General features: G+C 34.1%; 1 protein-coding gene across 1 annotated transcript in view; it reads left to right on the forward strand.

Annotated features, from left to right (window-relative positions):
• Window positions 1-1,113: 1,113 nt before the first annotated feature.
• Window positions 1,114-16,486, forward strand: part of brinp3a.2 (bone morphogenetic protein/retinoic acid inducible neural-specific 3a, tandem duplicate 2) — a 36,415-nt gene continuing 21,042 nt past the window's right edge. Inside the window, exon 1 of the mRNA XM_060867051.1 lies at window positions 1,114-1,313. Within this exon, the coding sequence (XP_060723034.1) occupies window positions 1,117-1,313 (197 nt within the window). The 5' untranslated portion in view covers window positions 1,114-1,116. The remainder of the gene's footprint in view (window positions 1,314-16,486) is intronic.

The following is a 16,486-nucleotide window of genomic DNA, read 5'->3' on the forward strand; positions in this document are numbered from 1 at the left end:
TGCAAACTCCACACACACAAGGCGGAGGCGGGAATCGAACCCCTAACCCTGGAGGTGTGAGGCGAACGTGCTAACCACTAAGCCACCGTGCCCCCCCTGAGCAAATATAATTAAGAATAAAATATGAGATCTGGAGATTGTGCTCAGTAGGATAATTAGAGCCAAGCCCAGAAGTGTTGTAGCCAGGGCTCTTGGAACTACCAAGAATGGATTCAATGCTGCAAACCTGCAGCAGCAACTCAGGCAACAGACCGCAAACATCCTACACAAAGTGCAGAAGATCTCATCAGCTTTTTGGTTACTGAGGGAAAATCTAATGCATTTATTTTTTACCTTTTCAAATACCACTACCAGTGAGAGTCATGAGAGTCGTGCACACATCTGGCCACATGCCAGACATCAGCTCATAGACTGTTGTCATAATGCAGTAATGAGATCTTTTTTTTTTTTTCAACATCTGGTTCAGTTATGGCTTTAGGAAAAAAGACTGACAGCAGCAGAAAAAATAAGGACATAATGCCATGAGCAAAAGAATTAGTAAAATAGATAGAGGGTGGATATCATGGATGATGCTGCACTGATTTATAGCATCAATATTTAACGCTATGGATTATAACTTTTTATGGACAGGCTCATTTTTCATAATTTAACATAAACTGTCATATTAAGAGACAGAATTTGAATGCGATGTAATGATGTAATCCTAAAAACACAAGAGGTAAACTCTGAGAGGTTGTCATTGCTTCATATTTTTGTTGTTAATCAGTCCTCAATTTATCCCTAAGGAAGCAGCAAACACTTATGAGCTTACTGAAAGCATCTGAAGTGCATCCTTATTCTTCTCATTTTCAGACAATTAGCAGACTCGTCTTTCTTCTCTCTATAATCGCAAGATCTCTTGAAGTGATTTTCATTCCCTTAAGGACACAGGAGAACTTTTGGCTAATTGCCCATACTGTGTGTGCGTGTGTGTGTGTGTGTATGTGTGCGTGTGTGTGTGTGTGTTTGTGTTTGTGTGTGCGCATAAGCGCGTGTTAATTCTGTTCTTTCTTTATAGGAGATGGGAGGCCATGTTGATATCCAGTGCTGAGTGGTGAAGCCAGTGAATCCTCTCTCATGGCTTTATGGGAGTTGTTGCTATCTCTCAGCCTTCACTGCTGGCTGGCTTCATGTGCCAGTTTAAGTGAGGAAGGCCCCGCTGGACCCCTGGACTGGCTCCTCTCCGACAAGGGCCCCTTCCATCACTCCCAGGAGTACACTGACTTTGTGGAGAGGAACCGCCAAGGCTTTTCTACTCGCTACAAGATATACAGGTAAATAAAGGATTCATCAAGTGAAGTAAATGCTGTTTTGTCATGATAGTGGTCGTCTTACTGTTATCATATTACTGGATTATTGCATCGATAATTTTTAATTCATTAATGAATCACAAGTCATACTTTTTAAACATTAAATTTTTTGCTACAATTTGTGGAATATCTGTGAGACAAGTTCCTGTTATCACATGCACTATATCAGCTAGAAACTCTTTTCATATCAACAGTCAAAAATACATCTTGTCATTTAATAAATAAATAAATAAACAAATAAACAAATAAACAAACAAATAAATAAATAAACAGAAATCTGTCCTGAGGAATTCCCAAAGTAGAAACCTTTATCTTTACATCATTTTCTATTTGATTAATAACACAATTGTCTTTTCAGTTTTTTTTTTCTTTTTTTTTCTAAGATTCTAGATTTATATTTTCTAACATAAAAGTCTGTATAAAGGATTCTATAATAGATTTAGAAAAAAGTCACTTTTGGCATTTAAAGTCTGCGTGCACGATGTTTGAAAGCCAATGTTGACATTTGAACTCACCTAAACAAACACGCCCCTAACCCAAATGGGTGTCACCCATGTTTTGATAGCTCCGCCCTACACATACATACGTAACCCAGGCAACTATTATGGCGGAACCTGCTGGGGCAGCTGGCCGAGGGGATATTTTTTATCAATAAATGAACTCAATGAGTAATACTATGGTAATACAAATGTGTTTTTGTAGTACTGTGTGTTGTACCATGAAAGGTTTAGCTCCGTTTCATGCCGAAGACGTTCAGTTCTCTCCAGCGCTGGAAAGCTGATCCTATATTAACACAGGTCCTACTTCTTGCCTTTTTTCGCTTTTCATTTTAATCCGCCATGTCAATGTTTCAATCGCTTTCTGCTAATTTCAGACATGCGTAATGGACACTCTCGCCGCTGCATATTGACAAGACACGCCCCTTTTTGCTCATTGGCTACACGTTTGTTTTGTTTGTCAGCCTGACTCAGTCTTCTGAAGCAGGTTTCAAACATCGTACACCCCACCTTTAAACACAAGGCTCATCTTCACTTGACTGATCATTGTTTGTGTTAACACTAGGGGGTTAACTGCAGAGGTCATAACTGCAGGTTATGAAGTCAGTTGTGTTTTGTTAAAGAAATGTATTGGGTTTTTTTGGTCATGAAGCATCTTTCATTGTTATTTATTTAATAAATATATAACTATAGCTGTAAAAATATCATAAAATATATAATTTGGAAAGAAATCTTGATCTTATATCACAAAAAGAACATCTGAAAATTGAACATCTTTTGATTTAAGAAATAAAGAAGTAAGTTTTGTGTCCAATATAACACAGTTCCAATGTTCAAAACTATGATTGTATCTCTAAAGATCATTATATGTTCCTTGTCTCAGATATGTATCAGCTTGGAAATATCAGTGATGGGGTGCCTTTCCGAGTAAAAGCCAGGCCCAAACGCGGGATAGTAAACAGACACAATTTATTAACATATAGCTGTGGTAACAAGGCATTGAAACAAGTAACAACAAGGAAACTAAATAGAAAGAGATACCAAACAGAAAAAAACGGACAAAGACAAACATGAACTTGAATACCATAATTTTGAGCTAGAAAACACAACACGGCAGGAATATACAGGGGTAACAATTAGACACATGAGGTACAGGTGTGCAGAGGTTAGGACGATGCAAGGACACGTGAACATGAAACACACAACCGCACATGACATAATACAAAAACATACACTGCTGGAACGCCCCCTAGTGCACCGGCATTAAACATAACTCTCACAGGAAAGGCCAAAACAGAATTTACTGACTTGAAATTTACTCATATTTCAAATAGATTGAATTTACTTTTTGTCTTGAGATAATTTCCTATTTTACAGAAGTTACTCTGTGACTTTATTCCTGTCTGGATCGACTATTATGATTTTTTATTTCCATCCTCTGAGAAAATTACAGGCTGAATTACTCATTACTTCCGCTCTCATCTGATAGTCTTAGTTTGGATACATGTCCATGATTTTCTAGATATCACCTTAAATAAATATATATATGTTTGACTGGTGCTACTTATATAATGTATTTATTCTCAAAGTGCATGTCCATGATCTCGTTGCATATATTGAAGCCTTCCTGTGTTGTGAAATGAAAATAGATTTTTCTCATATCGTCGCTGTCGGGCGGAATCCTCGTATCTCCAAAACCGTTATTTTTCAGGAAATTAAAAAAACGCCGTACCTTATCTGCAGTGCACAGGGTTTAGTCCGCGTTGCAGTGGATTGTCTTGCGCTAAATTCCTGTCCTCAGACGAGCACCAGAACTAGCGGGGGTCAAGATTTATTTTTCTTTGAGCCCAGTGTTTTGAAGACATTTACCTCAGAAGACGTGTTGATTCGATGCGACTCTTCTTGAGGAGAAATATGCCGTGAAGCTCTCACGCGGAGTGAGGAAGAGGTGGACAGTTGAAGTGTCCAATGGAGTTATGAGATTTGCGCTCAAGCTATTTTCAAGACTTTAGATTGGTCAATAACTTGTAAAAATAACAGACCCACGGGGGGACTGACCAATAGCATCGATATGTGCAAAAATATGAAATTGACCAAATTTGGACATACGAGGTTTCCGCCCGACAGCGACGATATACTTTGCGATTATTGTTTTATTTTCTTTTTGAAATTTAGTTTCACCTAAAGTAAAATAAAAGTAAAAGTACTTTTTTGTACTCCAGTCATGTTGTCATGTTGTGAATGCGGTGTGATCGTATGAACATGTAACTCCTGCTCATCTGCTCATTTTACTGCTTTCAGGAAGCAAGATATTTATTTAAAATCATCTAGAAGCCTTTCTTTAAATATATATATTCATTTTTATTTTGACTCTATTTTTTTTTAACATGAACAGTCAGAAAAAACATTTCACTCTATGCCATAATGTGACAAATAACAATTGAATCTGAATTTGATTTAATCCACCAACTAGAAAGTGTAGTATTTGTCTCTAATAACACACTGATCAGCCATAACCTTAAAACTACTGCCAGGTGAAGTGAATAACTTTGATTATCTTGTTATAGTGGCACCTGTCCAGAGGTGCGATATATTAGACAGCAAGTGAACAGTTATTGAAGTTGAAGAAAATAGGCAAGCATAAGGATCTGAGAGACTTTAACAAGGGCCAAATTGTGATGGCTAGGCAACCGGGTCAGAGCATCTCAAAAACAGCAGGTCTTGTGTGGTGTTAAGAAGAAGAACACAAAACGTTGCTTGAATACTAGACTTACACTTATAACGAATGACATACAGTGTCATCATCCAAAGCATACTGGAGTTAATCATTTTATGGGTCGCTTCATGTTTGCGCTGAAGATGTTTGTTGATACGAAGCAGCATGTTTGACAGCTGTTTTTGCATATAATTGCTAAGACCCCTGAGAAGTGATGTTTATCTAAGCCAGATGTGATCAAGAAATGATCCACTAGAATTTTTCTTTTTTTCATTTATCCCCATGTGTACTCCTCAAGCTTAATTTGAGAGTCTGATGCTCTCAGCACTGTAGATGAACTCTTGTTTCACTATGAGTGTGAATGGCATGCCTGGCCCGATTTCAAGCCAGCAAATCTGCTATTTGGATATTGAAGGAAAGTCTAATGCATTTAGTTTTTTCTAAATGCTAAATTTTTCTGGGTACACTAACAGCGTGCCTCAACTCAGTCAACAATCATGAACAAGCTCAGATTGGAAAATGTGCGTAAATAAATGCACATATTGTGACACTTATGAAATAAGTCACGATGTATACTGTATAATGTAGCCCTGCGATGGGTTGGCACTCCGTCCAGGGTGTATCCTGCCTTGATGCCTCATGACGCCTGAGATAGGCACAGGCTCCCCGTGACCCGAGGTAGTTCGGATAAGCGGTAGAAAATGAATGAATGAATGAATGAATGAATGAATGAATGTATATAATGTAGAATATAAAATGAAACATGGTATATATACATGGTATATATATATACATATATATATATACATATTTCATACATGGTATGAAACAATATATAAATATTGCTAACTTTATTTGTAATACCCAGTGTCTAAACAGAAAGGTTTTAGAATATGAATATCTATAATGACTTAAGTATGAATTCATTATGAGAAGGAATAAATAATGTCTTCTATCTATCTATCTATCTATCTATCTATCTATCTATCTATCTATCTATCTATCTATCTATCTAGGCAGATATCCTTTTGAGATTAGCATTGAACATCAATCCCACTTGAAGAAAGACAAAACTCAAAATATATAATATAATATTATATATATATATATATAATATATATATATATATAATATATATATATATATATATATATATATATATATATATATATAAATAACAATAATAAACAAATAAATATATGCCAAGAATTCTCCGGTTAAATAAAAAGCGCCTCCAGTTTGAAGGATCACAGATTCTCAGAGGCAATGGATGCAAATGTGGACTTTTATTTTACTTTTATTTAAAAATAAGGTTATGCAAGGCAAGGTTATGGACCCAAAGCAACAAAGAAAACATGAAATTAACCTGAGCATGATAATTGTATACCAAAGAACCAGAACTTACAGAGTGATGTCATGCACAGACATGTGGTATGCATGGGCTGATGGGTAATGTAGTCAAGTGAGAATATCGGCATAACCATGACACATCTGATTTGCTTACAACTCATGATTAGAATTAAAAAAAAAGGTCCTCAAGGCAAATGTCTCCGAAACAATAGTGCTATATTATGTAGCTAATAATTGCCTGAAATGACAGTTTGTAGATTTTATAAATGTATGTATATTTTGTGGGTGCATTCAACTATTAGACAATTGGTATAAATTATTAAACTATATTCTGCTTAACTGTGTTAACTTCTCACTAATTGTGAATACAAGTCTAACACATTAGGATATATTTGCAGTCAATTGTAGCCAATAACTATGGTTCTTATTCAAGGATAAATAAATCACACACATCAGGTGTAGAGGATATACAGAGATGGTACTCTGCTGTGAGACTGGACTGGAAAGCAAGAATCAGCAAATAACATTAAATAACACCTGAGAGCTACAAGACACTGAGATACACACACACACACAAATATATTTTATTGTAAGTAACATATAACAACCTTTAATAACCTTGTTGGAAAATGTATTACAAATATATCAGCAGTCACTGGGTAGCATAATCATATTCATGAGCTAATTTCATCCCGTCAAATTCAAATACCGTGAATCACTTTAGCATATTTTTTAGCATATTTTATTATAAATTACTATTGTCATAATGTTTTTCACATTTATTCATCATTCATATCTGCGCTTTGCAGAAACATGCACATTCTGCTAAGTGGACATGGATTTGTTCACTTCCGCATGGTGCAAATGGATGATTTGTTAGGACTTGTGCATGTACTTCAGCACTTAAATTATTAAAATTATTTCAATGCGCCATAAATCTTGTCCCTCATCAGAGGACGAATATCGAATGTTCCTCCGGTCACCACGATTACACTTGACGTCTATGGATTTGTGGCATGTACTTTATAGCTCCTGTGATTGGCTCACCATTAAAAGATTTCCTGAATTTATTTTTTGCCTTTGGCAGCCGTTCAACATCAGTATTTCATTGCATACTTTGCGAGATTAATAGTCTTATCATGCGTCCAAGTGATTAGTGGGATCTTAATACTTATTACACTGCATTATCAGGATTCTCTCGAGAGGCGACTGTTAGCAACAAGGTTGTATTAGATACAGGGGAGATTACAATCAGTATGCAGGAAGTCACATAAGCTCCAGCTTTTTATCCTCGAAAAGTCGAATTCACGAGTGATGATCAGTATCCGTGATGGACGGTCAGAACCCTGTTTACTGGATGCTAAAGGAAAGAGAAGGTAATACAGTATATATATATATATATATATATATATATATATATATATATATACATATATATATATATATGTATATATATATATACATATATATATATATGTATATATATATATATATATATATATATATATATATATATATACACAGTGTAATCCACAGAGTAAACAAATAGTGTTGTGAACTCTGTTTGCACTTGAGAATTGTATTATAAGAATATTTCCATATGACAAGCCTCATGTGCTGACACCTGATCCCTTAATGCCAGTGCAGATTCCTTTCTGCATTATTTCCCGAATATATCACTCTTTTTGGAAAAAAAAAAAATTGAATCTGATGTGCAACAGATCTGTAAATATTGAAACGGACAATATTATTTTCTGAGCCGACGCTTCTTTGGAGAATAGCATTGCTGTTCTGGCAAATTTCAATAAGCTGATATAAGGAATTGAAGAAGACTTGCACTGCCAGGTTATTTTTATACAGCTCACTTGACGGGTTCAGTCGGTTGGGCCATGTAGACTTGACCCAAATTGGGTTGATAATGGGCGACCCAGCAGAAGGGTTGGGGAGGCAGACCTGGAAGGAAATTGTCCTTGTATGTTATGTTCTTTTCATTTCCAAATGGGGGACAAAATAGACATATATGTAAATGGGATATTCAAAGCATTTGTGACTTTAAGAGAATTAATATATAAGAACATTTAGATTTCTATAGGGCTTGTGTTTATCTTTATTTCAGATTCGTTTTGGGCTCATTAAATGATCCTGAATGACCTGGATGTGTGGCAGTAATTACAGGCTTAAGGTTAAACATTGACAATAACAAAAACGTGATAGTAAAAAAAAAGTGACAATGTGGCTGCAGAATCAAGCCCAAAATTTAGTTCTTAAAAACAAAATAAACATTTAAAATGTTATAAATATATGAAAGTAAAAGGATCTTGGATATACTTAAAAATAATCTGTATTTTACATTTACAGCGCATGGCAGACACTCTTATCCAGAGTGACTTACATTTTTAATTTCAGTTTATTCACCTGAGCAATTGAGGCTTAAGGGCCTTGCTCAGGAGCCCTGCAGTGGCAACTTGGTGGTCCTGGGATTCAAACCAATGACCTTCTGATCAGTAGTCGAACACCTTAACCACTGAGCTACCACACCCCATGTAGTATGTTTACTACACAGTGTATGATTATGAAAGCTATTGGTAGACACACACACACACACACACACACACACACACACATATATATTCCAAGACTGAAATAATTATTTTGACAGAAAAAAAAATGAGATGTCTCTGTTAATACAGTAAGCTTGAAATGTGTTAATTGTCCATTTATAGTAATCTCATGATAAGAAATATTTTGATGCGTTATTTAAGAAATGTAAATTATTTGATTAGACAATGTGACAAAGGCAAAAACTTCACCGTACAAAGGGCATGAAGAACCCATTAGAGGATTTATTGTATATGAGTGAGGGAACGTGTGTAAGGGAAGGTGCAGCTTTCTTCCAGTAGTGCTTATGAGGAAGAGTTCAGCAGTGTTCAGAGGGTTCAGTGCTGGTTATAGTTTCCTCTGGTGATTTTGAAAAGTCATATGCAGCACAGTAAATGGGTTTTTTTATGAGAATGTTGTGTGAGTCTAACTTCTCCCTTGACAAGCAATTGGGTGTATTAGTCCAGCTGTGTGTGACTGTGCACTTGCAATAGTGTTGAGTTTTGAGCTGATCATTTTTACATGAGGCCTGAGGCTTGCTAAAAGTCAAGAAGCATTTCATATATATATATATATATATATATATATATATATATATATATATATATATATATATATATATATATATATATATAAATTTCAGTTTATAGTAATAACCATCTGTATATTATGTTCATAGTACATATATATTCATCTGTAAATTATGTTCATATTACATACACATCTGTAAATTACTGTTTATAGTAATAGCCATCAGTATATTATGTTCATAGTAAATACACATCTGTAAATTACTCCTATATTGCCATTTTATTTCATTTATTTAACTCAGTTAAACACTGTATATCCTGCACTTGCTGCTATTGCACTCTGGTTAGACCTAAACTGCATTTCGTTGCCTTGTACTTGTACTTGTACTTGTACTAGCTACGTAAAGTGCATAGTGTACAATCTGTTGTAAGACAAAAGGCAGTGCAGACAGACAATACAACACCCTATGGGACAGATGAATAAAATAACGCAGACCGGCTCATGTCTGCTTATGTGATAGCAGCAGTTATTAGCATCATTAAATGTGCAGACTTCGGTGGCCGGGAAGTGCAAAACAAATTAACAAAACCCAAACCAAATTAACAAAACCCAAACCAAATTAACAAAACCCAAAACACATTAACAAAACCGAAAACACATTAACAAAACCCAAACCAAATTAACAAAACCCAAAACACATTAACAAAACCCAAACCAAATTAACAAAACCGAAAACACATTAACAAAACCGAAAACACATTAAAAAAACAGAAAACACATTAACAAAACCGAAAACACATTAAAAAAACAGAAAACACATTAACAAAACCGAAAACACATTAACAAAACCCAAACCAAATTAACAAAACCCAAACCAAATTAACAAAACCCGAAAACACATTAACAAAACCGAAAACACATTAAAAAAACCGAAAACACATTAAAAAAACAGAAAACACATTAAAAAAACAGAAAACACATTAACAAAACCGAAAACACATTAACAAAACCCAAACCAAATTAACAAAACCCAAACCAGATTAACAAAACCCGAAAACACATTAACAAGTCAGACAACCCGGAATCGGTTGGTATAATTTGTTAATGGTAACTTACCATCATCGGACGAGACACCTTTCATTCACCTTTATATCTTTAATGACAGTCGTCTTGTCCAATGATCGGTAAGTTTCCATTCACAAACTATACCTACCGCTTCCAGGTTGTCTGAATCGGTGCATGAAACACATTAACAAATCAGAAAACAAATGAACAAATCAGAAAACACAACGACATTTCAGACAACCCGGAAGCGGTTGGTATAGTTTGTGATTGGACAAGACACCTGTCACTCAAAGTATACATGAAGTTCAACAGTCTGCCACAGGGAAAAGTTGGAATGGATGGATGGAATGGATTACTGTGGATTAATTCTGTTATTTTCTTGAACGGAGAACTTTATTTAAACGGAGAACTTTACACATTACACATAAGATTCCATACCTGTATATCTTGAGTGACAGGTGTCTTGTCCAATGATCGGTAAGTTTCCATTCAAAAACGATACACTACCGTTTCTGGGTTGTCTGACTTGTCGTTGTGTTTTCGGATTTGTTAATGTGTTTTCTGATTTGTTAATTTGGTTTGGGTTTTGTTAATGTGTTTTCGGTTTTGTTAATTTGGTTTGGGTTTTGTTAATGTGTTTTCGGTTTTGTTAATTTGGTTTGGGTTTTGTTAATGTGTTTCCGGTTTTGTTAATGTGTTTTCGGTTTTGTTAATTTGGTTTGGGTTTTGTTAATGTGTTTTCGGTTTTGTTAATGTGTTTTCGGTTTTGTTAATTTGGTTTGGGTTTTGTTAATGTGTTTTCGGTTTTGTTAATGTGTTTTCGGATTTGTTAATGTGTTTTCTGATTTGTTAATTTGGTTTGGGTTTTGTTAATGTGTTTTCGGTTTTGTTAATTTGGTTTGGGTTTTGTTAATGTGTTTTCGGTTTTGTTAATTTGGTTTGGGTTTTGTTAATGTGTTTTCGGTTTTGTTAATGTGTTTTCGGTTTTGGTAATTTGTTTTGCACTTCCCGGCCACCGTAGCAGACAGTTAAAAGTGAATGTATACTGAATGTGAATGTCAGTTCGGTATTGAGAAGTCTGATGGCTTGGGGATAGAAACTCTTACACAGTCTGGTTGTGAGGGCCCAAATGCTTAGTTACCTTTCCAGATGGCAGGAAGGTGAGACCCATTATATATCAGACTGTTGTTATAATTCATGTACATACTGTATGTAAATTTTACATACTAAGAACAAAGTTACTAAAATAGATAATTGATTATATTGTGATATTGTGATATTGATTATATAATGATTATTGTAATAATAATAATAATAATAATAATAATAATAATAATAATAATAATAATAATAATAATAATATCAACAGCAATAATAATAATAATAATAATAATAATAATAATAATAATAATACAGTATTCTTATTATTATTATTATTATTATTATTATTATTAATACATTATTATTATTATTATTATTATTATTATTATTATTATTATTTTTATTATTATTATTTTTATTATTATTATTATTATGGCAGATTAAAAAAAAGCATGAGGCAGTAGGATAATCCAAAAAAAACAGGGGTGTAGAGGACATGTGGGGGAGAATCAATGCAAATAGTATATTGATGTGCAATTACTTTACATGCAGTAACAGTAGAAAGTGCAGTGTGCAGTGTCAATGGAATGACTTTATGTCTTTATGAATTCTTAAGAAATCTAAACATATAGGGTATATATTCAACCCATTTAAAGCAGTCAGTCATGCCAAAGATGTTGCCATAGATGCTTAGAGCTGACGATATAAAAGCAGGACCTCAAAGGTCAAGTCATTTAAAGGCTGGGTTGCTTTAGTTCAATTCATACTAAAGACTTTTTTTTCATAGGTACCATTCTCGTTTGAAAAAAAAAAACATTTTAAAACTCTAGGTCCACAGAACGAGCTGTACTGTACATAGATAAGGAAGTGCAGGGCTTGACATGGCTGCAGTGTGCACTCACTTTGCATCTGAAATCAATGTTCTACTTTTAAAGGCTGTAGATGATCATGAAAACAGCACCGAGTGTGTATGCAAGGCACAGGGTTTAACAGCCACTACAGAGCTGCCAGAAGACTCAGAATTGAATAGAAAATGCAAGTACAGCCAGGAAATGTTACATTTGTTAATAAATAAAAGTTCTTTATATATGACTGAGGCTTGTGTCAGGACAGGCAGACAGAATCACAGGGCATTGATATGGCTGATAAGAAGCTATATTTCCAAGGTAATTGGTTTTACTCCAGAGAAAAGACCGCTGCATATTGAATGAAATATTTCCTATAAAAATGTGCAAATAAACCACATTTCCAACTACGGTTCTTAGAACATTTGGAAAATTGGAAATGTCACCAAGGTCCCAAGGTCTTACAATTGACTATTATAGATAGGTCAAAAATATCTCCAAGAGAAAACCAAATCATTTACACACATGCATTCATAGAGTGATGTGCAAAGCTAATGTTATTGATCTAATGCACAGATTTCCAACCTTGGTTTGGGAGTAACTCTTATACTGAATATTTTGTAGGGTAAAATTTAAAAGGATCAGGATTGGGGAAAATAATTTAAATTAGAAAAAATATAAATTTATTAGTAATATAAAGATTTATTTTATTTTTTTTTTTTTTATGAACGATGGATTATAAACATAAGCTTTGTATTTTACTCAGTAATACACATATATTTATTTATTTATTTATTTATTTATTTGGTGTGGTATAATATGTGCTTTAAAGTCAATAGTAACATATGTGTAATCAATAATTTAATTGTAATAAAAAATAAAATGTAATTGTAATAATATCTGTTATTTATTTATTTTATACTATTATGTAAACCGTAAAGGAAGCAATGCACTCTGTATGTGATGCCAGTCCAGTGCAGAGTGTCATAAACACATTTGTATAAGAGAACATAACAGAGACCTTAACAGAGACCTTTGGGACAACCCATGTTGACAAGAAGAGTCCATGCGAAACGTTGCTCAGAGACAATGCGAAACACCTGAGTTCAGGAATAAGGACTTAAAATGGTTTTCTATTACTACAGAAATGATTCGAACTGATAATACTGTATATGAGTATATTAACAAGATTCATGTATTTAAAAGGTAATATACAGAGAAAATGCTAATGATCTATTGTTTGCCAAAAATTGTCAAAAAACCAAATCAACCCATAGCCTGAGAAGTATGCAGGAAAATGACGCACCTGGCAACAATGTTGTATTGCTCCAAGCAACATGCTAATTTACTCCTCATTTTGGGCATTGGAGGAAATGATGCCAAACTAGCTGTCACTAATTGACCAGAACCCTTTAATTGCACTGACTTACCACATTATGTGCATGCCTTCTTTAAATCCATATGTATGAGAAAGAAAAGCAGACTTTAGCTGTTACTATATTCACGCTACATAAATTAAGCATTAAGGCTTGTAAGCCAGTTTCGTACATAACAAGCTACTTTTAGTCCCGGAAGAAAGTATTCTAATTGCACCTGAAACCAAGGGAAAAGACTGTAGTGTATCTGGTCCACGTTTCTTAGGGGTAAAGTTCTTCTGTGAGATTTCATATCATAAATTCAGCAAACAACCTGAGAGATATACATTACAGCGCTTTTATCATGGGCGAGGGTGTGTTTAGGATTAACTCTAACCAGAGCACCGTATCCATCCTGTGATAAAATCACTCTATCACAAAGCATCAAGGAGCTTATTACAATTATATAGTGGGAACAAAAAAAAAAAAATTACAATCCAGTGTTTAATTACTATTAGAATGTATTATTAATAGAATTCACATAAATATTTTGTGTTAGTCTGTTAATAGTAAGTGAAAAATAAAATAAATTCTGCACTTATACTATCTTTTGCACTTATACTATTCTGTGCACTTTGTTCCTCGAGCATTCAATTAAACATCGTGCATGGTTGCACTACTACTACTTGTATTGTCCTCTGCTTGATATATCGCTTTGCTTCTGTTTCCTCATTTGTAAGTTATTGTGAATAAAAACGCCTGCTATATGAAAACATGGCTTCTTGATTCAAACAGCTGGTTTAAAACCTAGTGCATTAATAAAGGATTTAATGATGAGTATGCGGTTATAGTTATGCGTATATAGGTCAGAATCATCTCCAAGAATACTGAGAAAACCAAATCATTCACACACATGCATTCATAGAGTGATCCGCAAAGCTAATGTTATTGATCTAATGCACACATTTCCATCCCTGGTTCTGGAGTAACTCTTATACTGAACATTTTGCAGGGCAGAATATGCAAATAAAGATCAAGGCTGAAGAAAATAATTATAAACTGCAAATAAATATAAATGTGTTATAGGTTTTTTTTAAACAATCGATGGATTATGAACATTAGCAATAATACACATTTATTTATTTATTTATTTATTTATTTATTTATTTATTTATTTATTTATTTATTCATTTATTTATTTATTCATTTGGTAATGTATTTTATTTAAAATACATTACCAAATGAATAAATAAATAAATGCATTTTTTTTAAGAAAAAAGGCAGAAAGAAGAAAGAAGGCAGCAGTCCACTCGGGATGTGATGCCAGTCTAATGAGTGTCATAAACATTTTAAAACATTTCTTTTTTTTTAAATGAAGGTTTTCGAAGATTTTAAAACAGCTTTAAACACAGTGCAGCCAATCAAATTTCAGAACTGATCAAATAAATAAAGAAAGAAAGAAAGAAAGAAAGAAAGAAAGAAAGAAAGAAAGAAAGAAAGAAAGAAAGAAAGGAAGAAGAATTCACATATCGACCTACCAAGTAAGGCTTAACTGTTCCATGCATTTGACAGGGTTTGAAGATAAGAATTCAGATAATGAGCAAATCAGGCTGTTCCTTCAAATCTCCATTGCAGTGCTTCAGAGAGTGGCCAGTACCCTGCTGGGGTTCGAATGACAAGACCTAATAAGGGGCTTAAGATAAAACAAGGCAGGCTTATCACGCTCGCTAGTAACTCAGGAATAAAATGACAGAGCAGATTTTCACCCTCTGTTGCACAGAACCTTTGAACTGCTGAGGGCACTAACAGCTCCTGTGCCAGATCTGCCAGATATGCCTTAGATGGCTTACCACTGTGTCACATACAATTGAGATAAAGCATGAAATTTTACAATGCCAGAAGGCCCAGTTGTGGCTGATGTAACACCTTATGCCAGGTATATTGACTCTTTCACTGCAGTTAAAATTACATTTTATACCATAGCTGTAAATTACATTTGGCTTCCTTCCAAATAAACAGCTTGTACACTACTGTAGTGCACTTTATTCTTAATATAATTTCGTATGAAATCCGGTTCGGCCACCTAATGAATTGCAAAACGGCAGGTGAAATTAAGTTCATTTTCTGGAAAGAATCAATCAAGCATCTGGTCAGGAGGTCCTTGTCATTACTTCTGATTTAACATGATGTATTTCCTTTCAAAGGGCCTTACTAACCCTATCCATCACCTAAGGATGAGGTTGCACACTGTTTCTCACATGAATAAAGGCAAGATAGAACATGCTGCCTTTTACACAGCTCTGGGGCTGAGTGAGATTCATAATGCAATGATATAATCACCAAGACCTCTGTGGATGCTTGTGTTTTTTGTTTTTTTTCTCTCTCTCATTTTTACTTTTTTTTTTTCTTTTATTTATGCTTGATTGCACTGAAAGTAACATGATGAAGAGATATGTCAGAGAGAAATAATGAGTAAAACAAAGCGTGGGGACGACAGAAGGGTTCGCTTATTTAATTGCCTTAGCCTGAATGCAAATTCTATCTTTATGCAAACAATATGATAAAGGCTTTATTAAGACAAAGCAGTCCTAGAGATATTTATGACCCTGCCATAAGGTTTGAAAAGCCATCTTTGTTCATGGGGTAGTTAGATTGAGCAATTAATTACACATGTTTTATGATAAAAATAGATAATTGCCTTATTGATGATCATTCAGTACCATTCATAACTGGTATAACCATCAATACCAAAAAAAGTTCAGACCCATTTTGTTGAAATAAATTCAACAAATTCAAGTATATAAAAGAAATTTTTGTACAGCATGCACATATTAAGTTTCCATGATGCGTAACCAGTCTTTATAATGCATTATATTATCAATACCAAGTAAAAAACAGTATATATCAAGCTAAATTGATGCATAATAAATATCTCTATAAACAGCAATACAGTATGTCTATAGATATACTGCCTCATGAATGCATTCTAACAATAGAACAGTGTCTTTAGTTCATAAAAGTATGACATTCATAGAAAATGATAATTATGGAAAAACATGGAAATTATAACATTTTATAA

This window comes from Tachysurus vachellii, chromosome 4, assembly GCF_030014155.1.
Source record: "Tachysurus vachellii isolate PV-2020 chromosome 4, HZAU_Pvac_v1, whole genome shotgun sequence".
In the NCBI taxonomy this organism is placed as follows: Eukaryota; Metazoa; Chordata; class Actinopteri; order Siluriformes; family Bagridae; genus Tachysurus; species Tachysurus vachellii.